The sequence below is a fragment of the Haematobia irritans genome, chromosome 4 (assembly GCF_050003625.1).
Source record: "Haematobia irritans isolate KBUSLIRL chromosome 4, ASM5000362v1, whole genome shotgun sequence".
Classification (NCBI taxonomy): Eukaryota; Metazoa; Arthropoda; class Insecta; order Diptera; family Muscidae; genus Haematobia; species Haematobia irritans.
Window position 1 is genome coordinate 2,266,948 of NC_134400.1, and position 25,902 is coordinate 2,292,849.

General features: G+C 34.9%; 3 protein-coding genes across 6 annotated transcripts; all 3 read right to left on the reverse strand.

Annotated features, from left to right (window-relative positions):
• Nucleotides 1-213: 213 nt before the first annotated feature.
• LOC142233505 (glutactin) lies at nucleotides 214-2,894 on the reverse strand. The gene is made up of 6 exons (XM_075304466.1): nucleotides 2,685-2,894; nucleotides 2,149-2,619; nucleotides 1,884-2,084; nucleotides 1,649-1,817; nucleotides 953-1,149; nucleotides 214-876 (listed from the first exon to the last, which is right to left on the reverse strand). Exons 1-6 carry the CDS (start codon nucleotides 2,892-2,894, stop codon nucleotides 214-216), a joined length of 1,911 nt encoding a protein of 636 aa, XP_075160581.1.
• Nucleotides 2,895-9,517: 6,623 nt separating this feature from the next.
• Nucleotides 9,518-12,270, reverse strand: LOC142233868 (glutactin). Its single transcript, XM_075304936.1, has 5 exons — nucleotides 11,299-12,270; nucleotides 10,928-11,245; nucleotides 10,489-10,864; nucleotides 10,227-10,423; nucleotides 9,518-10,166 (listed from the first exon to the last, which is right to left on the reverse strand). The coding sequence occupies exons 1-5, from the start codon at nucleotides 11,815-11,817 to the stop codon at nucleotides 9,576-9,578; spliced, it is 2,001 nt and encodes a 666-aa protein (XP_075161051.1). The 5' UTR covers nucleotides 11,818-12,270; the 3' UTR covers nucleotides 9,518-9,575.
• Nucleotides 12,271-16,123: 3,853 nt separating this feature from the next.
• Nucleotides 16,124-23,772, reverse strand: Hsp110 (heat shock protein 70Cb). Of its 4 annotated transcripts, XM_075308192.1 has the most exons (8): nucleotides 23,647-23,662; nucleotides 23,492-23,589; nucleotides 23,010-23,234; nucleotides 19,878-20,178; nucleotides 18,617-19,807; nucleotides 18,010-18,105; nucleotides 17,214-17,414; nucleotides 16,124-17,148 (listed from the first exon to the last, which is right to left on the reverse strand). In XM_075308192.1, the coding sequence occupies exons 3-8, from the start codon at nucleotides 23,114-23,116 to the stop codon at nucleotides 16,534-16,536; spliced, it is 2,511 nt and encodes an 836-aa protein (XP_075164307.1). In that variant the 5' UTR covers nucleotides 23,117-23,234; nucleotides 23,492-23,589; nucleotides 23,647-23,662; the 3' UTR covers nucleotides 16,124-16,533. The 4 variants fall into 4 exon arrangements, with proteins under 4 accessions (XP_075164307.1, XP_075164305.1, XP_075164306.1 ...); XM_075308190.1 differs by lacking the exon at nucleotides 23,492-23,589 and having other exon boundaries at nucleotides 23,647-23,772; XM_075308191.1 differs by lacking the exon at nucleotides 23,647-23,662 and having other exon boundaries at nucleotides 23,492-23,634.
• Nucleotides 23,773-25,902: the final 2,130 nt, after the last annotated feature.

Consider the following 25,902-nt stretch of genomic DNA (forward strand, 5'->3'; position numbering starts at 1 on the left):
TTCAATAGAAAATTTTGTCTAAATTTTATTTCTATAGTATGTTTTATTATATTATTTATATTTCAATTTAAATAATTTATTTATATTTCAGTAAATTTAAGTTTTAAATTTTTGGCCCATAACAACTTCGTCCCTTACTCTCTTTCTCTGTCTCCCTCTCTTGAAATGTTATTCCCCGAATAAACAAACATTTTTATTTCCTCTGAGGACTTTCTACAGTCTATATATTATTTTATTTCGATTCGGACGTCTTCTTATCATGCTATTCTTATTTATTGGTTTGCCAAATTGAATGGGTCTTGAATTTTTGGTATTTGTCGATGACAATTTCTGACGATTTATGGTAAATCTTCTTCGAGGATTTAATTTCACTAATTTTCGATTATGTTTCTTTGTATGATTCCTTCGCAAATAGTAGACCTCTCTTATTAGACTGTATCCTTGCTCTTCATCCAAGATGGTAGCCGAAAATTCTTTAAAATAATTTCCAGCTATCGTTAAAGTTTCATCCAGTTTGGCATATGGACCATAGAGTGTTGTCATAGGTGGCCAATAACCACTACGATGACTACCAAAGGGGTGGCCATTAATGACAAATGAAGTCCATAGATCAACCATTCGTTTGGCCATAGCTTCATCAGGGGGACTGAGTTTTTTCACATGGTCGGGATAGGGAAACAAGTACAGAGCTTCATCTGTTAAGGATACTCCAGCCTTGAAAGGACTCTGCATATTATGTTCTTCATCCATATCACGATAGCGATTGAATTCCCCAGCATAATCAAAGGAATAGAGGAAAGTATTTTCCGGAACATGTTTATTATTCATATTCAAAGCCAATAGAACTGGTAACTTATGGATGAGAGTACCAGCAACCTGTGAAGATCGAGAAATTAATGTCGATTGTTTTTCTAAGAATCCCACTATAAATGACGATGATGATGATACTTACATCTATTAGACGCGGGATAAGTGAGGCAAACGTTCCATTTTCCATTAATCTTCTATTGAAGAAATCATGGGTAATAAAACTTGTCAAGAGCATAGTTTTATCTGTACCCACAGCTTGGCGTATCACATGATCTATGTAATCGAAACTATTATAGGTGTCATCCGGTATTTTACCCTCGAAATCATTTTCGACAATTTCTGAAAAATACAAAAAAAAGAAGAAGACTAGAGAAATTGAAAACCCAAATTGCCATAAATTCTAAAATATTCCATATTCCCTTTGAAAAATAACATTATGCTCTAAAAATATGTCTGAAGTGATCATATTTGTTCACTGAGTGTAGTTAGTAAACTTGGAATGCCACAATAACTGATCCGTGGAAATAACCATGGATCCTTAATTAGATCCTTAGGTTGGGTTAGGTTAGGTATAGTGGCCGATATTTCAGGCTTATTTAGACTATTCAGTCCATTGTGATACCACACTGGTGAACTTCACTCTTATAACTGAGTGCTGTCCGATTCTATGTTAAGGGACCTCCTTTTTATAGCCGAGTCTGAACTGCGTTCCACATTCCAGTGAAACTTCATAGAGAAACACTCAGAAATGTCACCAGCATTACTGAGATGGGATAATTCACCGCTGGAAAACTTTTTGGTGTTTGGTCGAAACTGCATCCGACCCCACGATCCTTACCGTTTATAGTTTTAGATCCTGCATTTTTTGGACATCCACCCATAGCCGGATATGAATAATTGGTTTTCAGCATTAAATCATAAGGATGTTCGGGCAACACTCCACTTGGTCCACCTATGGTAAATTGGATGCCTCCGGTATAACCCACCCCCAAATCGGATTTCTCAATCTAATTAAAAATTTACAGAAAATTATTGTTAGAGAAATATTGCAGGAATTCCCTCCAAAATCTTACTCCATGGTCCATAAAAGCGTCCAGCAAGTCCAAAGGTGCCATATCCATGAGACATCTGTTTAAATCTCCCACTGTGGTTAGATTACAATCACCTTTCTCAGCTATTTCCTGGGCAAATCTTCGGGGATTTTCCTCTAGGAATATGGGCATTAAAGCTGATCCCGAATGATAGATGACTTGGTGAAATAGGCCCTTCTCCACCTGAAAGGGAACAAAAACTTGGGTATTATATTTTACTATTGATACTAATAATGGAATATCGTACCTTCGGTGATAGTGTTAGAAGATGGGCTATGGCAGCACCTCCCACCTGACCGGCTACTGTTACTTTATTCGGATCCCCTCCGAAATACTTGATAAAGTATTTGATGTACTGTAAGGCCAAGAAGATATCCAAGACACCAGCATTGCCAGGTATCTCATCTGTCTTTGTTGACAAGAAACCAAAGGGGCCCAAACGATACTGCGGCACTACTAATACAATATCCTTTTCCAAAAGGTAATCGGGTGGAGCTTCCGAATTACTTCCTTCGAAAAAGTATTCTCCATGTATGTAAACCATTACAGGATAACTACCATTTAGGCTTGGTGTGGTTATAGTCATGGTTAGACAATCTTCGATATCCATAAACTCATCCAACTTTTGCAAAGACTCCAAGGCCACAATGGAGGGACAACCTATTTTTGCTGCTGTAGCATCCATGGTATCTTCCCAGGGTTCCACGGGACGAGGGGCCTGAGAAGAGATTCAACACAGAGTTGATCAAAATGCCCATGAAAACAATTGTCCATAAATATTACCTTAAATCTATGTACTCCCGATGGGGATTCTCCATATTTGACATCCACAAACTGTAACACCTCTCTCTGACTCCAAGCGGTTTCCAAAATTTTACCCTGAATTGTACCAAGATTGGGCAACTCAACAATGGTATCTTTTTCCTCATCATAGGCTGTGGTGAGAGAGAGACCCACTGCCAACAGCACAACCACAATGAAAGTGTAGACCATTCTCCTTTCGTTTATCACCTCAAGCTTCTTCTTTTCTTCGGATAATGCATGCAATCACCGCTTCGACCGTTTTAATTCGAATTCTTTCTAAGACTGATTTCACTCACGGCTGGAGAACTCCATTTTACCATATTTGATGATGTTTCATAAAAAAACCAAACCAATGCAAATTTCACCATCGAATCCATAGCACCAGCACCATAGATAGCGTTTCGCAAAATGTGCGAGCGATGGAAATTAAGAAATTTTGGCGAACTGAAAAGTGAAAGAATGCGTTAAGAGCATATAAACCAAAATATTTGTAAATTTGGTAGCTATTAAACAAACGGCCAGCTAGTATGGCCCAAACATAAACACATTTCTTCATAAAAAAAAAACCAAAAATAAAACAGAAACGATGAGACAAACGCTTACAAATTTTCTAGCATCTAGCATCATTAGCATATCGGAGTCGATTGGCGTAGCGCATTCATTAGACGCGCACGGCTAATAGAATCGCTTTGTCTTTTTGAGTTATGAGCACCATCATCACTCTGATTACGATGACGATGAATATAAACCAAGCGAAATGGATCATCAGTTTGAGTGATGATAGAGCGAGTTGGGTTGACGTGTGTCTTTCCCATGTCAATGTGGTCCTCAGCTTAGGAGATTAATTTCAGTTTCATTTCACAAAACCCCCCAGAACGTATTTGGCCTTTTCGCCAAATCTAATTGAGGCTCCATTAAGTGAAAGCTTTAATTATTCCATCTTAGTTTCTTTTGAGTGTTCAAGATTTCGTGAAAGGGTAAATAAAGTCAGTAAAACGTCAGTGTTACTCGGAAATACTATCGCAATATTCCTCCTCGGGCTTTAACTATTAGAGGTTTTTCTTTCTTTGAATGCCGCTAATATTGATGGATTATGCATGTTGATTGACCTATGCCACTTGAATCGAGATACCGATTAAATCATTATTTATATGAAACCCACAAAGTTCATTAAACTTCACACTGGGAATCAAAAACAATTAAGAGTGAAGTTAGGGTCAAGAAGACCAAAGAGCATATGCCCTCTTGACCATGGATGTACAAAGTGGCTAACACATATTGCAGTCAAATTCAAGTTGCTATCATTTCTAAACCGTTTGTCTGACAGCTAACAGATTTGACAGTTCAGTGACAGTTCATCTTATTGTTTACAAACTTACAAAAGCATTTTGATCTATTGCATTCCGAAATAAAGTTATTCGTAATGGAATTGCTTTATTTTTAATTGGAAAACCACAAGTGGTTATCGTTAGAGACCGTAAGCACTTTAGTGTGAAAAAATTTTTGTTACTCGTATCATCGCGTCCAAAAAGTGGGCGGAAAAGGCGTTAAAAGCACCTAGAAATGATTCGGAAGGTGAAGGTCTGTTTTGATTGATATTTACTTGCTCGTGAGCTAAACATATCTCGAGAGCGGATACAACACATATTGAAAAATGAGCTTGGACTAATGCCATTGAAGTTCCAAAAAGTGCAAGAGCTCAACGAAACACAAAAAAAAAACAAGATAGACTGAAAAGAGGAGTTGCTACGCTTGCACGCAAGTGACCAGTTACCGAGTTAGGGTTTCTCCGATGAGAAACCATTCCAATTTGAGCAGTTTATGAACTAACCAAATGATCGGGCTTATTTGCCAAAAAGATCAACTGAAAATTTACACCTTCGATTAAACAGAACTTAAGCGTCGCCGATGGCAATGGTGTGTTCCGCCGTACCAGCGACCGTTGACGAATATTATCGGGCAAATGTCCTAAAGACAGTATTGAAGCTCTGGACAGACAAACATTTCGGAAACAGGACTCAGCACTCGTCAAGCAAGAGGAGGTTCCTGGCATTATTTCTACCCCATAATGGCCACCAAAATTTCTGGATCTCAATCATGGTTGCCACAGTTGGGAGAATTCTACCAAAAATGGTAGATTTTTTACTGTTTGGTAGTTTGGAATCCTTGATGTTTTGGTAGATTTTTTATTCATCGCCAACTAAGAGGTACCTCACACAATTTCTATATAAATAAAATTCTTATAACATTTTTTATATAGAAATAAAATTTTGGCAAAAATTTCTAAATGAATACAATTTTTTGACAAAAGTTTCCATAGAAATCAAAATTTTGACAAAAGTTTCCATAGAAATCAAAATTTGGACAAAATTTTGACAAAATTTTCTATAGAAATTAACATTTTGCCAAAATTGTCCATTCACATAATATTTTGACAAAATTTCTAAATAAATAAAATTTTTACGAAATTTTTATAGAAACAAAATTTTGACAAAGTTTTCTATAGAAATCAAAATTTTGAAAAATTTGCTATAAAAATCGACATTTTTCTGTACAAACAGAATTTTGACAAAATGTCTATAGAAATAAAATGTTAACACCATTTTCTATAGAAAACGAAATTTTTACAAAATTTGCTATAGAAAAAAAAAATTTTGCCAAAAGTTTTTAAAATGACTACACAAATGATTCCAAACTTTAAGAGTAGCTTGTTTTTAGAGTCTGATCAAAAACTAGTTAGTATCACACAGATTACCTGATCACAGGAACATTTTCTGGCTGACATATTGGAAATAAAACAGTTCTTTATAATCACCACAAACATCTTGACGAGATGGCTGAACAGTTCGAAAATTCACCTAATACAGATAATTGGTTGTAAGGACATATCAGGGCTCATAAAAACTTACTCTAGATTTATTAATGTTCTCAAAATGTTAGTAATCACCTCTAATATCTGTAACAATTAGAATAAGGGTATGGTCACACTAGACAAATATTTGACCAAAATGGGACTCAAACTTTTCTACAGGACGAAATATTTGTATATGGTTTTTGGAAAATACTCCTATCATGATGTTTGACTGTGGCGATGAATTCCTTTTCATTTTTGTCAAATATTTGACCAGTGTGACCGTACCGTAAATTAACCTAAGAACGGTAGTTAATGTCCGTTTAGCAGAAGCAAATGAAATTTCTGGGGGCTTGAGAGATTCCCTAACTAGCCTAAGTGTAAATTTTCTTGACATACATAAAAGAAACACATTCATCACTCATCAACGACCATATTTTTTTTCAGTGTGTTCATCTTCTCAAGATGGAAAGAATACATCTAATACATACTCTTCTATACGTGTAGACAAAAAGCCCACAAAAAAAATTTATTTTCATTGGCCCCATAAGAGGTTAACTAGCAAGCCATTTGATATTGATCTACATATGTCCCATATTTATGCTCATAATTGTGTGTGTGTGTGTGTGTGTGCTTTTTTATTAGATGCTACATCAGGTCATTGATACAATTTTTTGAGAACGATTTAATGTCATGGATTAGTCACTTCTAACTTAAATTCGCATTTCTCCGCATATAAATACACTGCTAAAAATGGTAATGAAATCTCAATGCCTTTGATTTATAAAAATGTGTGATGAGTGAGAGCGATTAATTTACGTGGAGAGGATACTTTCTTTAATTATGCACGTTTGTTTTTTGTTTGGTTTTTTATCCTAATCAGAATAGATATTCAAAATAGTCAATTTATGTTGAATGTTTAACCCTCTAAATAACCCAAAGAAATTTATTAGACTGTGTCTACGAAAAAAAGAAAAAGCAGAAAGCCTGATAAAAAAGGAAAACAAAAACGGTGACTTTTTGCTGAAATAGGAAACATTATATGCTATTTTTCAAACTCGATTATTCTTACACAGACACAGCAGTAGGTCTGCTGAAAAGGGGAAGTAGTTACTCTTGCAGTCATTTTTCAAACTCGATTATCCTTAATATAATATTTATCAAATTAAGGCATAAGACATCACACTGAAAAAACAGTGAACCCACCAGGAATAAAAATGTTGGTTAATTTTGAAAAATTTAGCTTCTTTTTATAAATTTTTAACTAAACAGTATTATAAACGCTGACATCACGCTGATATTACAAAAATAAGTAAATATTGTTCGATAAACTCAAGAAAATTAATTAGACATAATTAATGTTTTTCACTTGTTAAGAGAAATTTTGTAGTTTGAAGAAAAAAATTGGAGTTCAAAGTTGCAAGAATGTGCCATATGAAGTTCAAGATGGGCGCATTTACAAATTTAAAGAAATAATGAACTATTTTGTGAGATGTACGAATTTAGTAAAATTTTATGCTTTATGTTTTTTAGTTCATTTAACTAAAGTATGCAATAAATTATTAATAATTCAATGAATGAAATGAAATAAAGTTAAATTGAATTTAGTGAAATAGAAGGTTCGCTTTTTTTGAATGTACACTGAAAAAACAGGAAGAAAAATTTCGGTTAATTTTAGAAAATTTTAACTAAACAGTATAACAAACGCTGACATCACGAAGATGTCATAAAAATAAGTAAATATTTTTCGACAAATTCAAGAATGTTTTTTAGACATAATTAAGTTTTTTCATTTGTTAAAGAAAATTTTGTAGTTTGAAAGAAAAAATTGGAGTTCAAAATTGCAAGAATGTCTTTAGTGACATACGAAATTCATGATGAACGCATTTGTAGTAAAATTTACAAATTTAAAGAAATATTAGGGTTAGGTTAGGTGGCAGCCCGATGTATCAGGCTCACTTAGACTATTCAGTCCATTGTGGTACCACATGGGTGAACTTCTCTCTTATCACTGAGTGCTGCCCGATTCCATATTAAGCTCAATGACAAGGGACCTCCTTTTTATAGCCGAGTCCGAACGGCGTTCCACATTGGTGTTAAACCACTTAGAGAAGCTTTGAAACCCTCAGAAATGTCACCAGCATTACTGAGGTGGGATAATCCACCGCTGAAAAACTTTTTGGTGTTCGGTCGAAGCAGGAATCGAACCCACGACCTAGTGTATGCAAGGCGGACATGCTAACCATTGCACCGCGGTGGCTCCCAGAAATATTGAACTATTTTGTTAATTTAATTTAATTAATTTAGTTAACCTTTATACTTCATTTGTGTATATTTTTCCCTCGGTTTTAGTTAATTTAACTAACATACACAAAAAATTATTAGAGTAGAGGAAACTTTCTCCAAATATAATCACTCCATGAACTAAAATAAAGTTAATTTGACTTTAGTGAAATAGAGAGCTCACTTTTTTTGAATGTAGCTGATCATATTTAGAAGTTTTTAAGGGTACCATTTTAGAACCCAAACATTTTTACATATTGTTGCACTCAAAAAAGGGGGCTCTAATGCCAACTTAACTTTATTTTGGTTCATGAAAATTTGTTGATTTTAGTTAAATTTTGCCCAATGTGAGCAAATGTTTCTTATTTGAATAATTTTTTGCTAACTTTAATGACGTGAACTAAAAATACGAAAAAAAGTTGTATACAAATATAGTATACAATTTTACTAAAAAATAAAATATTTCATATTTTCCCAAAATGGAAGAAATTTGCATAAATTGAAGTCATAAGTCTCTCAAATGAGTACATTTTACTAAATTTGTACCTGTCTTCAACTTCGTATGGCGCTAAAGGTAATTTCGAACAATTTTCAAATCCAATTTTTTCCTCCAGCATATGAAATTTTCTTAAACAACTGAAAAAAAATATTACTTTTAATAAATTTTCACCAATTTGACAAAAAGTATAAACTTATATGTAACATGTTGCAATTAGAAAAATATTTTAATTAAAATTGTCTAAGTTAAATTGTAAATGAAAGCTTTGTTGGCCTGATATTTCAAAGTTTTTTTTGTTTTTTGCTTTGCCTGTATTTAATTTTGTTTAAATTAATTTAATTCAATGTATTCTTATACTTCCGATTAGCATATATGTATATAGAAAATTTTGTTATCCATAAGAAATGCATTGATACTCTTGCTGGTGAGATTTTCGTTACACTGATGCTAAAATTAACATATATTTATTGCAAAAAAAAATATTTCTTTTAGTTTATTTTTAAAATTTTCTAAGAAAATTTCCCCAGCCTAACGATTTTTTTTATTCCAAGTATATATCCAAAATGTTATGAACTAAATGCCATAAAAATTTCAATGACACACACTGAAAGAAGAGTTTTCTTTTCTGAGGAACGAAGTTTTAGCCAAAGGAAAGTTTTCTTTTGGCGCTAAAATTTTCTAAAAAGTTAGAGACAATAATTGACTCGCATTTGGGTTTTGTTTTGTCTAAAGAAAATATTTTATAAGAAAGAGAAATTTCGTTTGTCTAAAATTTCGTTCCTGAGGAAATTATTTTTGGTTTGGTATAAAAAGACCAAAGAATGAACTACAGCATCGTTAAAATGGTAATGACTTGGCTCCTAAAATTTTTTCTTTATTTTTAGTTAATTTTTGCTTTTCGAGAAGGATGCATTTCGTAACTGGTAATTAAAAATCCCAAAATATCAGAAAATTTTCGTTAATTTAATTATTCTCAAAATTTGTAATAGAATTTAGTAACATTTTCGGACGAGATAGTTAATTTTTCCCATAACATAGTTTCTTTTTTTCTGTGTAGGACGATTTGAAAATTTGTATTAAGGAGAGTGGTATTTTGTTTTCGAAAACCTCCAATATTCGAAAAAAAAACATATAATTTTTCAATTTATTTTTATTTTTTTTTTATTTTGTGTTTTATGGAAAGTCATTCTCCTATATTTCTATATCCATGGCTGTTCTACAAGAAAATTATATTTCTTTAAAATTTATTTCTATGGGCGATTAGCACAATATTTCCACCACGGGCTTCTCCCTGTCCATCTTCATCATTCTCATCTTCGTTCTCTTCGTCCATGCCATCATTTTCCTCTGCGTCAAGCTCTTTCATTATTTCAAAGTAATCGTCCATAACCAAATTATAGCCCATCTTGGCTTCCTTAACGGCTGCAGTAAACTCATCTATGTAATTCTCACCTATAGACACAGTCTTTCCGATTTTCAAGTAGGGACCCGAATCACCGGTCATTGCAGGCCATTCAGGTATACCGTGAGCCGAGGGCTTACCAGTGGCCGCAAACGAAGTCCAAAGTTTGACCATGCGCGAGGCAACTCTTAGATCACGATTTGTATTGACCATAGCATCACGGGGCCAGGGGAACAAATAGAGCATTTCATCGGTAAGGGAAACACCCATTTCAAATGGCAAATCGAGTTGATCCTCTAGCGTACCGTAGCGATTAAATTCACCCTCATAGTCAAAGGAATACAAGTAGGTACTATTACGCATTTTGCCAGCATTTCCTTGCATGGCTAAGAGGACAGGATTTTTAAACGCAATGGTGCTGCATAACTGTGAAAGGAAAAGAATATTAGACAACATTGGACAACAAGGACAACTACAAATGCTTACATCAATCAATCCGGGAATTAAACAACGGAAACTACCATTTCTCATTTGTTTGTCAGTGAAAACTTCCTCTTGGGCATATTTCATCCAGGCTCCACTACGATCAGGTCCATTGGTTTCCAGAATAATCTGATTAACATAGTCTGTGGTATTCCAAGTATCATCCAATATGGTTTCGTTGAGGCTATCAATGAAAATGTCTACACACAAGAGATCAGTTATGATGTTCAAAGGGGTGAAAGGGAGAGAGCATTGGCCTACGTACCTTTCAAAATCAAAGTTCCAGCATTTTTGGTAGTTCCACCCATGGTAGGATAGGCTTTGAAGTTACCAGATGTCAAAAGTTTTGCTGGAAACTGAGGTAAAATACCCGAAGGTCCTCCCACAACAAATTGTGCAGCTCCAGTAGATCCTACACCTTGACCAGCTTTCGATGCGCCATGCTTGACGAAAGCCTCCAATAGCTCAGTTGTATTCAATTTACGCAAGCATTTGTTGAGTGATTCAACCTTGTTGACATTTTTACAACCGGCCAATTTACCAATATCCTTGGCGGCTGGTAGAGGATTATCCGTAACGAATGCAGGCGATAGGGCCGAACCAGATTGGTAAATAACACGATGGAATAGACCATCAGGGACCTATTTGTAAGGCGGGTAAATTTATTCGATTACATTTCCATCTCCTTTGATATGTGCACTTACCGCAGGACTCATAGTCAAAACATTGACCAGAGCAGATCCACCCGACTGACCAAACAATGTCACTTTATTGGGATCACCACCAAAGGAGGCAATATTATTTTGAATCCATTTTAGGGCAAGGATGACATCACTGACACCAGCATTACCGGGAATATCTTCGGTCATCGTTGATAGGAAACCAAAAGGACCCAAACGATAACGAACCAAAACCAAAACGATATCCTCTTCCAAAAGATAGCCAGGAGGAGAATCCAAAATATTGCCATCATATAAATTATCACCATGAATGTACACCATAACAGGGGAGCTGGAGGTAAACTGCCAAAGACGGATATAAATTTGATTCTCATGGAACGGATCTTCGTACTTACCGATTTGGTATTGATGGTAACACTTAAACAATCTTCTGGTTCAATATTTCGATTCTTCATGGAATCATAATCCTTATCATCCTGTATGGATGGACAACCTCCAAAGGGCCGTTCCGACTTCATTGTACCAGTCCAAGGAGCAACCGGTGAGGCTGGCTTAAATCTCAACGCTCCACTAGAACCCTGGGCATAGGGTATATCAAAGAATTGTATGATATTTTGGCCAGTCCATTCCGATTTGACCATACGCCCTCTGACAGCTCCCAATCCAGGAATGGTGTGATTCACCAAAGTCTTCTTATTCTGCCGGTTGCCCTGTTGCTGTTTGTTCATTTTATTGTTCATTTTATTTCTGTTTTTATTTGCCATCGGCTTGCCCATAGCGGGTTTCCTTTGCTTCAACTGTTGGCGGTTTCCTCCATTGCCATTTTTTCTTTTATTTGGTTTTTCCTGCTGTTGAGCATCGATCACAACGGCTGCGATCACAAGGATCAATAGAACCAAATAGACTAGACGCATACTTATTACTCCCAGTTTTGTGGGCCACGTCGTTCAAGATGAGTATCAGCAACGACTGCTTAAACATGAGTTTCGAACCCACCATGAAACCTCGGAAAATCACCAAAAAATCCAATGATCCCATCAATATCAATGCTTAACTTATTATCTATGCTTGATTCTTGTCGCCCCTAGGTGGTTGGGCAACTTCTATCGAAATTAGGCCATGCCAGCAAGCCAAGATGATGATTCTTGAAAAAAAATAATTCAAAGAAAGAACTATGAAAGAAGACGATCATACATAATAATAATGCCAAGGGGCATTTCTCCTACCAACAAAAGTTTCCAACAAAAAAACCAGCAAGAAAGCACCACCTCTACTTAATCCAGCCATGGTGAAATGATTGGCAAAATACAAAATCTCTAGGAAATTAGCAATTTTAATTAATAATTTTTGTTTCCAAGACTCCACCGGTGTCGTTGGTGGTCAACAGCGATAGAACTGAATACAAATGCTGGTCTAATTACAAAAGGGGTTAAATGTCATAGACAAAAACCGGTCGGTGAACGGCCACTCACCCCCCATTCTATTTTGTTTTCAATATCAGTCAAGCATCGGTTATGGATTATAGAATAAATTCGATTTCTAAACTGCACACACTGTGAACACAAACATAAATCAAACATTAGCTCACTAAGATATTTTGTGTGTGTCTTTTTTTTTTTAATAGAAATAACTTAAGGGCAAAAAGATTTACACAATATTTTTATAGTCTCTTCAAATTCACAGTCAAATTCCCACAATTCTTTGGTACATAAAATAAAAAATTATGAAAATACAACAAAAAGTAAAAAAATCATTTTGATTGATGCATCAGATGGATTGTTTCAATATGTAAAATTAACAAAATATTGTCAAAATTTTATTTCTATAGAAAATGGTGTAAAAAATGTATTTCGATAGAAAATTTTGTCAAAATGTTATTTTCATAGAAAATTTTGGCAAATTTTTTTTTATAGAAAATTTTGTCAAAATTTTATTTTTATAGAAAATTTTGTCAAAATTTTATTTCTATAGAAAATTTTTTCAAAATTTTATTTCTATAGAAAATTTTGACAAAATTTTATTTCTATGGAAAAATTTTGTCAAAATGTTATTTCCATAGAAAATTTGGCGAAAATTTTATTTCTATAGAAAATGGTGTAAAAAATGTATTTCAATAAAAAATTTTGTCAAAATGTTATTTCCATAGAAAATGTTGGCAAAATTTTATTTCTATAGAAAATTTTGTCAAAATTGTATTTCTATAGAAAATTTTGTCAAAATTTGATTTCTATAGAAAATCTTGTCATTTTTATTCTATAGAAAATGTTGTCAAAATTTTTTCTATAGAAAATTTTGTCAAAATTTTATTTCTATAGAAAATTCTGTCAAAATTTTGTTTCTATAAAAAATCTTGTCAAAATTATATTTCCATAGAACATTTTGTCGCAATTATATTTCTATGGAAAACTTTGTCAAAATTTTGTTTCTATAGAAAATTTTATAACAATTTTATTTCTATACAAAAAATTTTGTAACAATTTTATTTCTATAGAAAATTGTGTCAATTGTGACGGTGGCAAAGGAAAAGAGATATGTTTGTACGAATTTATTTCGGCATAAGCCGACTATAATGTAAAACCTTTTTTCGGAAGGTTCAAGCGTGGTTCATTGTTGGGTTTAATGAACTGCCTGAATTTATTCTGATAATTGGTTGATAGTTTTGCTGCAAGTAGAGGATGCTGATGAGGAATGTGGTAATTCCGAAACGTGCGTCCATCCAACCATCTTGCAGTCTATAGGGCTTTGCCCAAATAAATTTGACAAACATTATTTTCCTCTGTTGGTTAAGCTACACTTGTAGTTTAGTCAATGCATGGTTTTAAGCTGAAATCAAAAAAACAACAACAATGATTAAAATTTTATTTCTATAGAAAATGATGTCAATATTTTATTTAAATAGAAAATTTTATCAAAATTTTATTTCTATAGAAAATTTTTCCAAAATTTTATTTCTATAGAAAATTTTTTCAAAATTGTATTTCTGTAGAAATTTTGCGAAAATTTTATTTCTATAGAAAATTTTCTCAAAATTTTATTTCTACAGAAAATTTTGCAAAAATTTTATTTCTATAGAAACATTTATCAAAACTTTATTTCTATATTTTATTTCTATAAAATTTGTTTTTCTGTAGGAAAGTTTGTCAAAATTTTATTTCTATAGAAAATTTTGTCAAAATTTTATTTCTATCGAAATTTTTTTCAAAATTTAGATTTAGAAAAATAGAAAGTTTTTTCAAAATTTTATTTCTATAGAAAATTTTGTCAAAATCTTATTTCTATACACAGTTTTGTCAAAATGTTATTTCTATAGAAAATTTTGTAAAAATTTTATTTCGAAAGACCATAAATTAGTCCTTCTCTGTTGCTGGATACACCCCTCTGCCTCTAGCCATTTAGAAACTTTTAAGAATATATGACTGTTTTTTATTACTTGAAAATACTTTGGGTAGCATTTCGGTAGATCATGAAGTAGTCCTTTTATGTAGCTAAGAGTCCTTCTCTGTAGCTGGTTACAGCCCTTTGCCCCCACCGGATCATGGAGTGTACGCTCCCCCTACGTTAGGGGGACGAAGCACTCACGACCGGAAGGGGAGGGAAAGTGGGCTTTTGAACCTATTTAGATGCATGTATATTTAATTTTGAATTTCAACTGTGAAAAACCATGTATCATCAAAAAATTTTGGCTTCGTTTTTTTCAAATTCTGAAAGTTATAATCTCCATTTGAAAGTAGTTTGATAATGGAACATCAAACTGAATTGAATCATTCTAAATTACTTGCATATAAATAGGGCCTAACTCATCCTAACGTAAATTTTATCATTATAAAGTATTTGGGTTAGTAGAGGTGTGCGCGTGACTGAAATTTCACTCACGCACATTCACGAAGCAAAATGTTTATTCACGCACGCTCACGCACGAACTACTTTTAAGGACTCACGCACGATTCGCGACAAATTCACGAGCCTCACGTAATTTTCCAAACGGAAATCAAAAATAGAATATAGTTCGAGAGCTAAATTAATTTCATGTTACAAACTTGTTTTTATTGTATTCGACCTTTATTTTATTTGTCCAATTAATGAATTATTAATAAAAACGAGCTCGATGTCTGTGTTTTAAATGTATTTTTATTCAATATTTCGTCTTTTCATTGAAAGACTTCATCGTGAAAATTTTTGAAAACGACAAAAAAAATACAGAACCTAACGACACAGAGTCTGTTGTCATACTCATCTGTTGTCATACAGTTAACATACGAGTATGAATTAAATCTTGATTTTTTCGTGAGTGTGACTTTGCAGAAATTTTATTCACGAACCGATTTTATTTCTCACGCACGATATATTTATTTTAGTCCCATTCACGACATTCACGAGACTTGCTTTGGATTTTGTTCACGACTTACGTGTGAATCACGCGTGTCACGAGAATTTCGTGTCATGCGCACACCTCTAGTAGGTAGGTTAGGTATTTTTATTTGCCCCAAAAAATCATAATTTTATCCAAAAACTAGGAATGTACCCCACTGTGTATTTCTTTACTAAAATAGCAAACTTTTGTATTCGAAATAGCAGTAATAGTTTTCCTGTCTTAGGAAACGAAACAGTTTTTCCGTTTTCAGCAGACAAAAACAATTTTTTTTTGTTGTTCCTATTGACTTTTGTCTTCAGTGTATGATATATAACTTCCGTGCATACAGTAGAATTAACACATTCATTTGGCTCTTGAAGCTCCCATATTAGATGTCGTCAGAAGCGATTTTTTGTTTAGTTCGGTAAAGAAGAAAAATCCACTACAACAGCAGAAAGTCTTCTGCTGTTGTAGTGGAGCAGTCACTGCCTCCTGAGAAAGGGAAAACAGCCTGCTATTTTGAGGCAACCAACAATTTAAACTTGGGACTATCGTAACACCGTGTCGTAATATCTCAAGCCAATAATAAAAAAAAAACTCCTATGGTTTTTCTTTGTTTTAATTGTGTAATAGTCGGATGATTTTATTGGAATTTTAAATGCATCTGTGTACATAGACCAAATGTATATAAAAATTAATCCATTTCAATTTAGTTCCAAACAAGAATTGGAAATAAGAGATTTCTGTGTAATTTTATACTAAATGAAACTCACAGGAAAGAAAAATAAAGTGCAAACAATTTCATAAGTAAATTAATATCCTTCAAAGATACATTTGTTTTTTCTTTTCATATATATATAGTAAAAGTGTTTTAATTTGGGAGAAGTTTATTTGTTGTTGTTCTGTTTATTTCTTGCTTAGTTGAGAAAGTAATTTATTTCCATTGTATTTATTATGTATGACATTTGAAAATGAAAAAGAGACAATTAGATAGTTTGGTTTGGAATAAGATATCTAGGTGATGACCGCATGTATGTAAGAGGGGGGGAAAAAGGGGGCGGGGCGATAATTACTAGAAGGATGGGTAAAGGAGGCAGGGCGATAGTTGGACAATCCACAGTATGGAAAGATAATATGTTATGATCAGCTTTTTATTAAAAAGCCATACGTTTTTTTCTTTTATATATTTTGCTCTAAACAAACTGTCTGTATGTGTGTGCTTGTTGTTGTTGTCTTATAAATTCTATACATCCTATAGTCGACGACATCTGATCACATCCTATTCCACATCCATCGTTGAATCTTCGGGCACACTATTAGTGTGCGCTGTTTTATCACCGTCGGCTTTTTTATCAGCATTTTCCCCATTGTGTTGGTCAGCTCCGGCTGCATTGTCCTTGGGTGGCGCAGGTTTGGTAGCTGGCTTAGGCTTGGGGCGATTGATGACTGAATTTACGCAGGCATTGAGAGTCTGGACTTCGTGACGAATATCCGCCACCTTAACAGGACTGTCCATTGTTCTTGGCGACTCGGCAAATTTGGCCATGTGCTGGTCTAACCACTTCTGAGACTTTTCGGCATGTTCGGCAATGTTAATGAATTCAGTTTCAGTCAAATGATCATATTTGGGAGAACCTTTTTTGAATTCGTTTACAGCCAAATGGGCATTATTGATGGCGTATTTGAGTTCGGAAAATACACCAGGGCAGAGTTCATAGTCATTTGCACGATCCTTAATGGGATTCGTCTGATTGTGTAAGGCCTTTAGTCGGTTTACATAAGTATCACGATCACAATCTTCACCATCTTCGTATAACCAGTTTTCCAATTCATTGAGCTGGGCACAAATGGCATCGCGCTCAGCATCAACAACATAACGTTCCAATGGTCCTCCCTGCAAGAATGAAAAGTAGTTAGACCAAAATGTTGCCAGGGATACAAGGAGACTCTAGCAATTACCTGTAGTTTATTGCGCATGTCATATACAAACTCTTCCAAAGCATTCTTGGCATCAATGCGTTCGGTTTCCTTGGCATCATTGGCCACCATCTTAGCCTCTTGTTGAACTAAATTGTTTAAGTCAATGGACGAATGGCCATGTGTTTCGCAGTCCATTGGCAATTCGATAAGTTTTGAGTTCTTCTTCTTTTTCTCGGCTCCCTGAAAGGAAACAATTACATCAATGAGATCATACAGGCGTCCAGAACAAAAAGTAGAAAGAGGAAATTTGAAAGTAAGGTGGTGTTAGGTATATTATAGCTCTGAACCAACAACAGAAGCCTATAGAAACCCTGAGTATTATTATGGTTGTGGGAAGCAAAATATACGGGCTAGTGGTGACCGACCCATTAAAAGGAACTTAACAAAAAGGTAAGTGCACCATATATCAATCAAATGCAAATGGGAAGTGGGCTCTTGTCCAGTAAAGGAAAGTAAGTAAAATTTATAAAGTGTTCGATAGGCGTTTGTGTGTGTGTACGTGTTCGTGTAGGTGTTACACTAAACCATGACAAGGAGAGAGTACTCAAGGGTAGGCTTGTGAGCTGTTTCCTTCTTTAGTCATCGATAAAGAAGTAGCCATTCATTATTTTGATGGTTTTTGTTTTGTTTAAATATTTACAAGTATGTTACATGAACAAATTTCCAATTTCGTCTTTTTTGTTTGGAGGTAGTTAGGTGTGTGGTGTTTTAAAAGAAAATTATTAATTTATTATAGTATAGTAATGCGTTAACGTATGTCAAAAAAACAACGTACCGGAGTAAACCAGCCCTTGACCCGTTGAGCCCACCCTTGTCCTCCAGGTGATGAGGCAGTATTTGTACTATCATCGTCCTCATTATCATTACAAGCCTACGCGATAGTTTGTGTGGTTATGGACCATTATCATCATCGTCAATCAATGATGACAACATAAGTGGTGGTAAGAACGAAACCAAGAAGACAACAAAAACACAAAATTCAATTTTTCAGAATTTTTCACATCTACTTGTTCTGCTATCATAGACGTTATATATGTAAAGGCAATAAAATTCTATTCAATGCATGAAGGTGCAATTTGTGGAAGAAGGTATAGATGCTCAACTTAATATAAATAAGCAAATGATCGTTGACAAAGGATAATAAAGAACGAAAATTCGCATAAATCCGAGATGATAACTGATTTGTGTTAGTAAAAAAGGAGAAGTAGTAGCAATAAAAAGAATTCCTTAAAGGGACTCACTACAATGGGGTTAGGAGAAATGTGAATTCTATCATCGATGATCAAAACAACATGACTACAACAAAAACAAAAAAACAAGGACTTGTGACGAGACGCAACATACTTCGTAATGACTGTGTCTAGGACAATGGGACAACTCACCTCTTGCTGTACATCCATGGGTTCTCCATTATTTTGCTGCTGTTCTCCACCAGCTGGTTGATCGGCATTAGGCTGTTCTGCTGGTTGGGGAGTTACGGGCTCTTCCACCTCTTTCTTGTCCACCAACGAAGCACTCGAGATCAAAACAATACCATGATGATTAATTCTAACTTTCACCTTAACTTCAGAATAATCCCCCTTTTCATTGGGCTTAACATCCTTGATGGTCCAGCGACCAATTATGGGATCGGGATAGGGAATTGGTTGAGCATACTGAACGGTCATTGTGAATGGTTCTTTGCGGTTCAGTGTCAACAGACGACTAAATGGGGCTGCATGGAAAACGGGGAATACCTCAATACCACCGCCAGCCGCAGAACCTTCTCCTTCCCATGTAACCTTAACAGCATAGTTTTGAATGTCTGTTACGCCAAATTCTCGCACACGTACTGCAGGCGACATAATGGCGCATTGCAATGCTGCTCCTCGAGACACTGCCTCGTCCTGATTCAAGGTGGTACTGGCTGGCTTGCCAAATACGTTTTCAATCAACTGTTTAATAGCTGGAATACGTGTACTACCACCCACAACTTCTACCGAGTGGATATCCTCCATTGTCAACTTTGATTCGGCTAACAATCTTTTGAAAGTCATCTCCACACGCTGGAATAGTGGGGCACATAGTTCTTCCATTTGCGCCCGTTGCATACTGGATGACACATCAATGTCATCCATGAAGCATTCAATTCCCAATGGCAATTTCGTACTGTTTGCCGACATCTGTTTCTTCAATTTCTCAATTTCAGTTACAAGACGCAACCAGGAACGAGCATTAGTCTTGGCATTAATCTTGTAACGATCCATAAACTCTTTTGCAAAGTGTTCAGCCAAGGCGTTGTCAACGTCACGTCCTCCAATTTGATCCCAGGCACTGGCCAACATCTTTAGTTTGCCCTTTGTGAAAGCACACGCACTGACCTGCAGTGATGCATGACCGCAATCGACAAAGATGACATTGCGAGGTTTGTCCTCAGGCAAGTCCTGCTTGTAGAAGCCATACGACAATGCCGTTGCCGTAGTCTCGTTCATCAAACGCAAAACATTTAGGCCAGCGATATGGGCAGCATCGAGTAAAGCCTTACGTTCAGCGTTTGTGAAGTATACAGGGCAAGTGATAACGCAGTCGTTTACCTAAAACCAAATACATAATTACCTATTGCTCACACTGTCGATAAATGTGTATTTCTTTTTGAAAACCTACCTGAGCTCCCAATGCATTTGTGGAAGTTTCCTTCAACTTGGTGAATAACATGGCGGTCAACTGTTCTGGTGTGAAGCTTTGTTCTTGATCCAAATAGTTAACTTGATAGCCGATGCTGCCGTCTGGCAAGCTTTTGACCTTCGTTGGAATGCTGTTAAGTTCACGTTGTACATGTGGGTCGTTATATTTGCGACCCAGTAAATGTTTAAAGCCACTAACTGTGTTTTTCATATTTGTGACCTGTTGGTTTTTGGCGGCAACGCCAATAATACGTTTCTTTCCATCGAAAGCTACACATGATCTGCAATAATAGAAAAATACAAAAATGATAAGATGAAAGAGTGGTCAATGGACAATCCATAAAGACAACAAAATGACGTCATTGCAAATTTAGTAAGTAACTGACTCATTTACCCCAAAATACTAATCGGAAATTCTTTCTCAAACAAACATTCTGATTTGAAGCTTTGCTACGATAAAGAGAAAAATACAACTGGCATATTTTTAAACTTGGCCTTAGCTATATTTTGCTTCTTTACTTCACAATAATTTCCTCACCAAATTACCGGTTGATGATTAGACCTCTTGCACGAAATGTATATGTGGCTAGCTGTACGAATGTGTCTGACTGTTGGGAATACTAACATTGGTTAAATGACGCAGCTTGGCCTTACAAACGAAAACACAAACCACCCACACAATTTGGAAAATGTTCGAAATAAACAATGATTGATATTAATAGATTGGCATAAATATTGAAATGAAACATCTTGAATTGTTTTTTGGAAGTGTTTTGATAGTTTGGTTCGTTTGTATTGTTGACTGCATATGGGGCAGGATAAGTCGGCACATTTTTGGAAAATTGTGAGATTTGATTGTTACGAATTAAGGTGGATGATAAAGACATTTGAAACAATATATAATAAAATAATAGAGAAAAATCCTATGAGAAATAAGAGATTTGAATAATGTCTAATACTCAAATTGAATAGAATGCAACCACAGGTGTAAAAGAAATTAACCAGATTGACCTTACGAAATTCGGATTATTATATTGTATTGGTCACTGAAAAATATCTGCCGATGGTGTTTGTTGTATCAACCATATGAGCCAGTCCACACACATGCAATCACTTGCGTTGAATATTTGCCAATATTCAGATATTTGTCGTATATGCCGATCTACTATTGTTTTTTTACCATTCACCATTTTAGGTTTAGTATAAAATAGAACAGGACGACTTTTAATATTTGCAGTCTGTAATTCTGTCTGCACACTTATACCAAAAATCAAATTATAATTTGCATTAATTGTTCGACCGTAGAAAATTCTCTGCAAATTACTATCTTAGCTACTGTAGATCATAATTCATGCTCACATATTGGTGTAAATATACATAGAATAAAGGATACTGAAGATGGTTCTAATTGGATTATTTTTTGAAATCTTTGGTACAATACTTACGAGTTTAATCCCACTCAAATCTCTTTTAAATCATGTACACCAAACTTAATTGGCATAAAATGATCGGTTTTCGAGTGGAAAAATCATTTTATTTTCCATTTTTTATAACTACAAATATAAATGAAAACGACTATATACTCCTGCCATATCTTGGCAAATATTGGATGAAAAACGACCGCAAGCATCAATGGGAAAAATTATGTGCTTTTTAATTTAGGCCTTATCCTGTACTAGTTGGTCAAAATTGCCCAAACCAATTTTATGAGTATATTTTTCGTATGATCATTATTTCGAATTGAAACTTCTTAACTTTATTTTTTTTTATAAGAATTTTATTCTAAAAAAACTAGTTGAGTTTAAAGCTCTGTTTGGCTGAGCATTCTCTAAGTGCCAAAACAATATTAAAAATACATATATATGAATAAATTTATATTGGGCAAATTTGACCCACTAATACAATATGCGGTATTTTTTTAAGTACATGATAAGGGTTAGATTATATTTGAGGTGAGTACTATGTTCGATTTGCGCGCTAAAAACAAATTAGTTTTCACGTTTACTTTTTCGAATAAATGAATTTAGAAATGCGATATGTTTCCTAATTAATGCTCTGAATAATTAATAAGCATGACTTAACAAGATTTAATATAATCGTCTTCATATTACATATTTATGCACCTCTAATTTAATGTTTTGGTGGAAAATAGAAAATGTTAGGGATATAAGAAATGAAGATCCCTGGGATAAAAAAAAAGGAACCGGCCCGATGTTTGAATGTTGCCTATGACCTGATGTAGATGTGCTTATCTCTTTTTTATATAAATAAAACCCTATGACATCATTATAACCAAAAATGAAAATGCATTCATTTTATAATGCACCTCTGAACGATATATTGCTGCCCATAAATGGGCTTCATTCAAACCAACATACCGACACACTTTTTGCACTTTAGTTGTAATGTGACAAAACCAAATGTTCCTCCTCGTTGTTTCGGTATGTGGCTGCAGCAACAACAAAACATAAATGGATACATACAAGCACACGAACCAATCAAGTCTCACACGATATTGGAAACTCTGAGCCGGCTAATTTGAAGTCAACAATTGCAGCTCGCACACCATTCCGCTCCATGAAGTCTTAGTGAGTGAAAAACATATGATCAAATGTCTACATTTGGGGTGGTGGTGGTGGTGTTATCCCATTTAGAAAACAGCTGAAGGACGGCAAACCGAACAAAAAAATCAATAATTTCCAGAACAATGGGTAACGAGGGTATTTTCTGGAATTTTCCTAACAACAATAAAGCCCATAGAACACAGAAAACGCCCCTCTTTTCTTCTGATAAATGGGTGAATGCAATGTTTACAATTTTGCAAGTGTCCCATAATAACACATTTTCCAAAATTTCATTAAATGTACGTACGAAAACGAATCTAGAGATTTTCACGGACACTCTCCAAACACAATACACAGAGAGAATGCTATTGAAAGAGAGCCAGAGATAGGGAGCAAAAACAACAACAAAAATGTAAAACAAAACTAACCTCACTTTTTTTCAAACTTGTAATGCTTAATCACCTTTTTAGCTTGCAATGGACGTTCGAAATTGTTTTCAGTTCAAGCATGGGAAGGGGGGAAAGAATAGAATATTGCATGGTACTTACGGTGTCGCTCTCAAACTGTAGTCATTGGCCAGAGTCTCAATACCACCAGCCTTGGCGGCGGCAATGTAGCAAGACTCACTTCCAAAATCAATACCAATCACAGACATTTTTCTTCCTTTCTTTTACTGATTCTAGTTTTTTTTTTTTGCAAGAAAAAAACTTTGATTCCTCAATGGAGTTTCGTTTTTCTTCTATTAGCCTCAAAATTCACAACTTCCAGAAATTCTGTAAAGGCAAAGAAATACAGTGATACACACAATGAATAGATCGTTTCACACAAAACACGTCAGTTTAAGCCAAAATTAAATAACAAATCCAGAAGTTTCTTTATTTCATAAAAACGGAAAAAATTAGCACTTATTAAGGCCACATTTTCAATGATATGGCGACACATGCAAGTTTTTATACAAAGTCCAGCCGTCCTTATTTTAATTTCTTTCAATCAAGCACAAATATGCAATTTTTTTTATATGTGTACATACGTTGGGAAAATGCACAAGAATTTTTCTCCTGTTTTCTAAAATATTTCTCCTCTTTGCACGTTTTTCAACAACGATATCTTTACTAGGCTTTTTGGATTCTATTATTTAATTTATATTTTTATTAGTTGACGAAATTTTAATATACGTCAGGTTACCTTTCGGAAATTTCTTTCGAGTGTTTCTCAACGCGTTTCTTTTTCAATTGTGGTACCAAAATTTGATGGATTCGTTATTCTCTCTCTCATGAATCTTCTAGAAATTTTTGACAATAGCATTGTCACAATGACATATGTCATAAGCACTGTGCAATCGACCTAAACAAAATGTGGTTTTCGCCATTCAACCACCACGGATTCTGTAAACACATACATAGCGTCTGGTGAAATTGGAATGAGTATTATGCGCTTAATGCGCTTTACAGATTATCAGTTATTCCGGACGACAGTGCTCGTGTCGAACATATCCCATATATTGTGCACATTATAAGTTAAGTCCGAAGGCATAATCGATACTGATGCATGTTTATGGGATCGATAACACATTTACCGATTATTTAGTCGTCGCCGACAAGTCGTATCGATCCGACACACTGTACGATTCTTAATGCGCTTTACAGGCTATCAGTTATTCCGGACGACAGTGCTCGTGTCGAACATATCCCATATATTGTGCACATTATAAGTTAAGTCCGAAGGCATAATCGATACTGCTGCATGTTTATGGGATCGATAACACATTTACCGATTATTTAGTCATTGCCGACAAGTCGTATCGATCCGACACACTGTAAGATTCTTTACAAACACCGACATTCCGTCCGGAATAACTGATAGTCTGTAAAGCGCATAACAAACACCGACATTCCGTCCGGAATAACCGATATTCTGTAAAGCGCATTACACATTATCAGTTATTCCGGACGGAATGTCGATGTTTGTAAAGAATCTCACAGTGTTGCGGATCTACACGACTTGTCGGCGATGACTAAATAATCGGTAAATGTGTTATCGATCCCATAATGCGCTTTGCAGACTATCAGTTATTCCGGACGATAGTGCTCGTGTCGAACATATCCCATATATTGTGCACATTATACGTTAAGTCCGAAGGCATAATCGATACTGCTGCATGTTTATGGGATCGATAACACGTTTGCCGATTATTTAGTCATCGCCGACAAGTCGTATCAATCCGACAAATTGTAAGATTCTTTACAAACACCGACATTCCGTCCGGAATAACTGATAGTCTGTAAAACGCATAAAAGCGAATTACATATATTCCGCTTACATGGCAACACTGCACGAGGCTTAAATTGTCTTTGGTATTTTCAACCAAATGCTAACATTTCATTGTGAGTGCGAACTCTAAGGAAGAGATTGAAGTGGAAATTGTTAACTGACTGAAGTAAAACACGTAAAGGCCACAATTATGTTCCGAATGCCACCACAAATTGACCCTGCCGAAGAGAAGAGACGTGTCCAGGCTGATGTCCGCAATAATTTTATTATGTTTACAGTGATATGTGCTGCTATTAGATTGGGTAATGTTACTCATGGCGTTGAATTTGACACAACACGAATTTATTATGTATTCATTTTCCACAGCTCCTTATTGTATTGGGAAGGTGTTGGCCAACCAATCCTAGCATTTAGAGAAACTCCCTTTGTCGTTTTTTACAAAAGCGGCATCGCTTTTACATCCTTGAGACAGAAAGAAATTCACTAGTGAAGTTCGAAGATCGTTCCAGTGTAATGAGTTAGAAAATTGAGAATTGTTGCGTAAATCACTTCCTATATCAATAAAGGCCGTTAAGTTTTAATCACATCTAAATTGTATAGTGAGTAATGTTTTAATGTTCCATTCATTTTCAGTGGTAGAGGTTACGAACGTGACCGCTAGTTAAATTTCACTCATGTGTGCAGTCCTTTCACGCACGAGTGTCATTATTGCAAAAAACAATCACCCATGTTCCGATATTCGGAATCGCAAATCGCAAGAATTTATTTTTCTTGTAACGAAAAACGAGATATTCTCGGACTCCAATACAATTTTAGTTAGAACTTCTCATTAAAGATAATTTTGTTACCAAGATTTAAGTTTCTATGTTGCAAGGTTAAGAAATTATGGCCAAACTAAAATTTGCGATGTGCGATTCCGATTTTCGGAACATGGGGGATATATTACTGCTGAATTGAGTTTTAAATGTTTGGCGATCATGTAGCCATAATATCGTAATATATTCTCATCATTATTTTTGTTGATCTGACAGGATTCACAATCCTTCAATCGAATTGCGTAATATAAGCATACGGACGGATTAATCAGCTTGTAATAGAATTGTGCTATTATGAATAGAATTAGACAAATATTTTGTATATTTGTATAAACTTGTGTATGGTCATACGTTC

Excerpts from the sequence above, each read along its gene's own strand:
- LOC142233505 (XM_075304466.1), bottom strand. The coding sequence starts at position 2,894 with ATGGTCTACACTTTCATTGTGGTTGTGCTGTTGGCAGTGGGTCTCTCT. Across the intron at positions 1,818-1,883 it reads ACGCTTTTATGGACCATGGA|ATTGAGAAATCCGATTTGGG; the intron begins GTAAGATTTTGG and ends ATTTTTAATTAG. Across the intron at positions 877-952 it reads TTATCCCGCGTCTAATAGAT|GTTGCTGGTACTCTCATCCA; the intron begins GTAAGTATCATC and ends CGATCTTCACAG.
- LOC142233868 (XM_075304936.1), bottom strand. The coding sequence starts at position 11,817 with ATGCGTCTAGTCTATTTGGTTCTATTGATCCTTGTGATCGCAGCCGTT. Across the intron at positions 11,246-11,298 it reads TTACCATCAATACCAAATCG|TTTACCTCCAGCTCCCCTGT; the intron begins GTAAGTACGAAG and ends CGTCTTTGGCAG. Across the intron at positions 10,865-10,927 it reads TTTTGACTATGAGTCCTGCG|GTCCCTGATGGTCTATTCCA; the intron begins GTAAGTGCACAT and ends CCTTACAAATAG.
- Hsp110 (XM_075308190.1), bottom strand. The coding sequence starts at position 23,116 with ATGTCTGTGATTGGTATTGATTTTGGAAGTGAGTCTTGCTACATTGCC. Across the intron at positions 18,106-18,616 it reads CCATGGATGTACAGCAAGAG|GCTTGTAATGATAATGAGGA; the intron begins GTGAGTTGTCCC and ends ACTATCGCGTAG. Across the intron at positions 17,149-17,213 it reads ACATGCGCAATAAACTACAG|GGAGGACCATTGGAACGTTA; the intron begins GTAATTGCTAGA and ends TCATTCTTGCAG.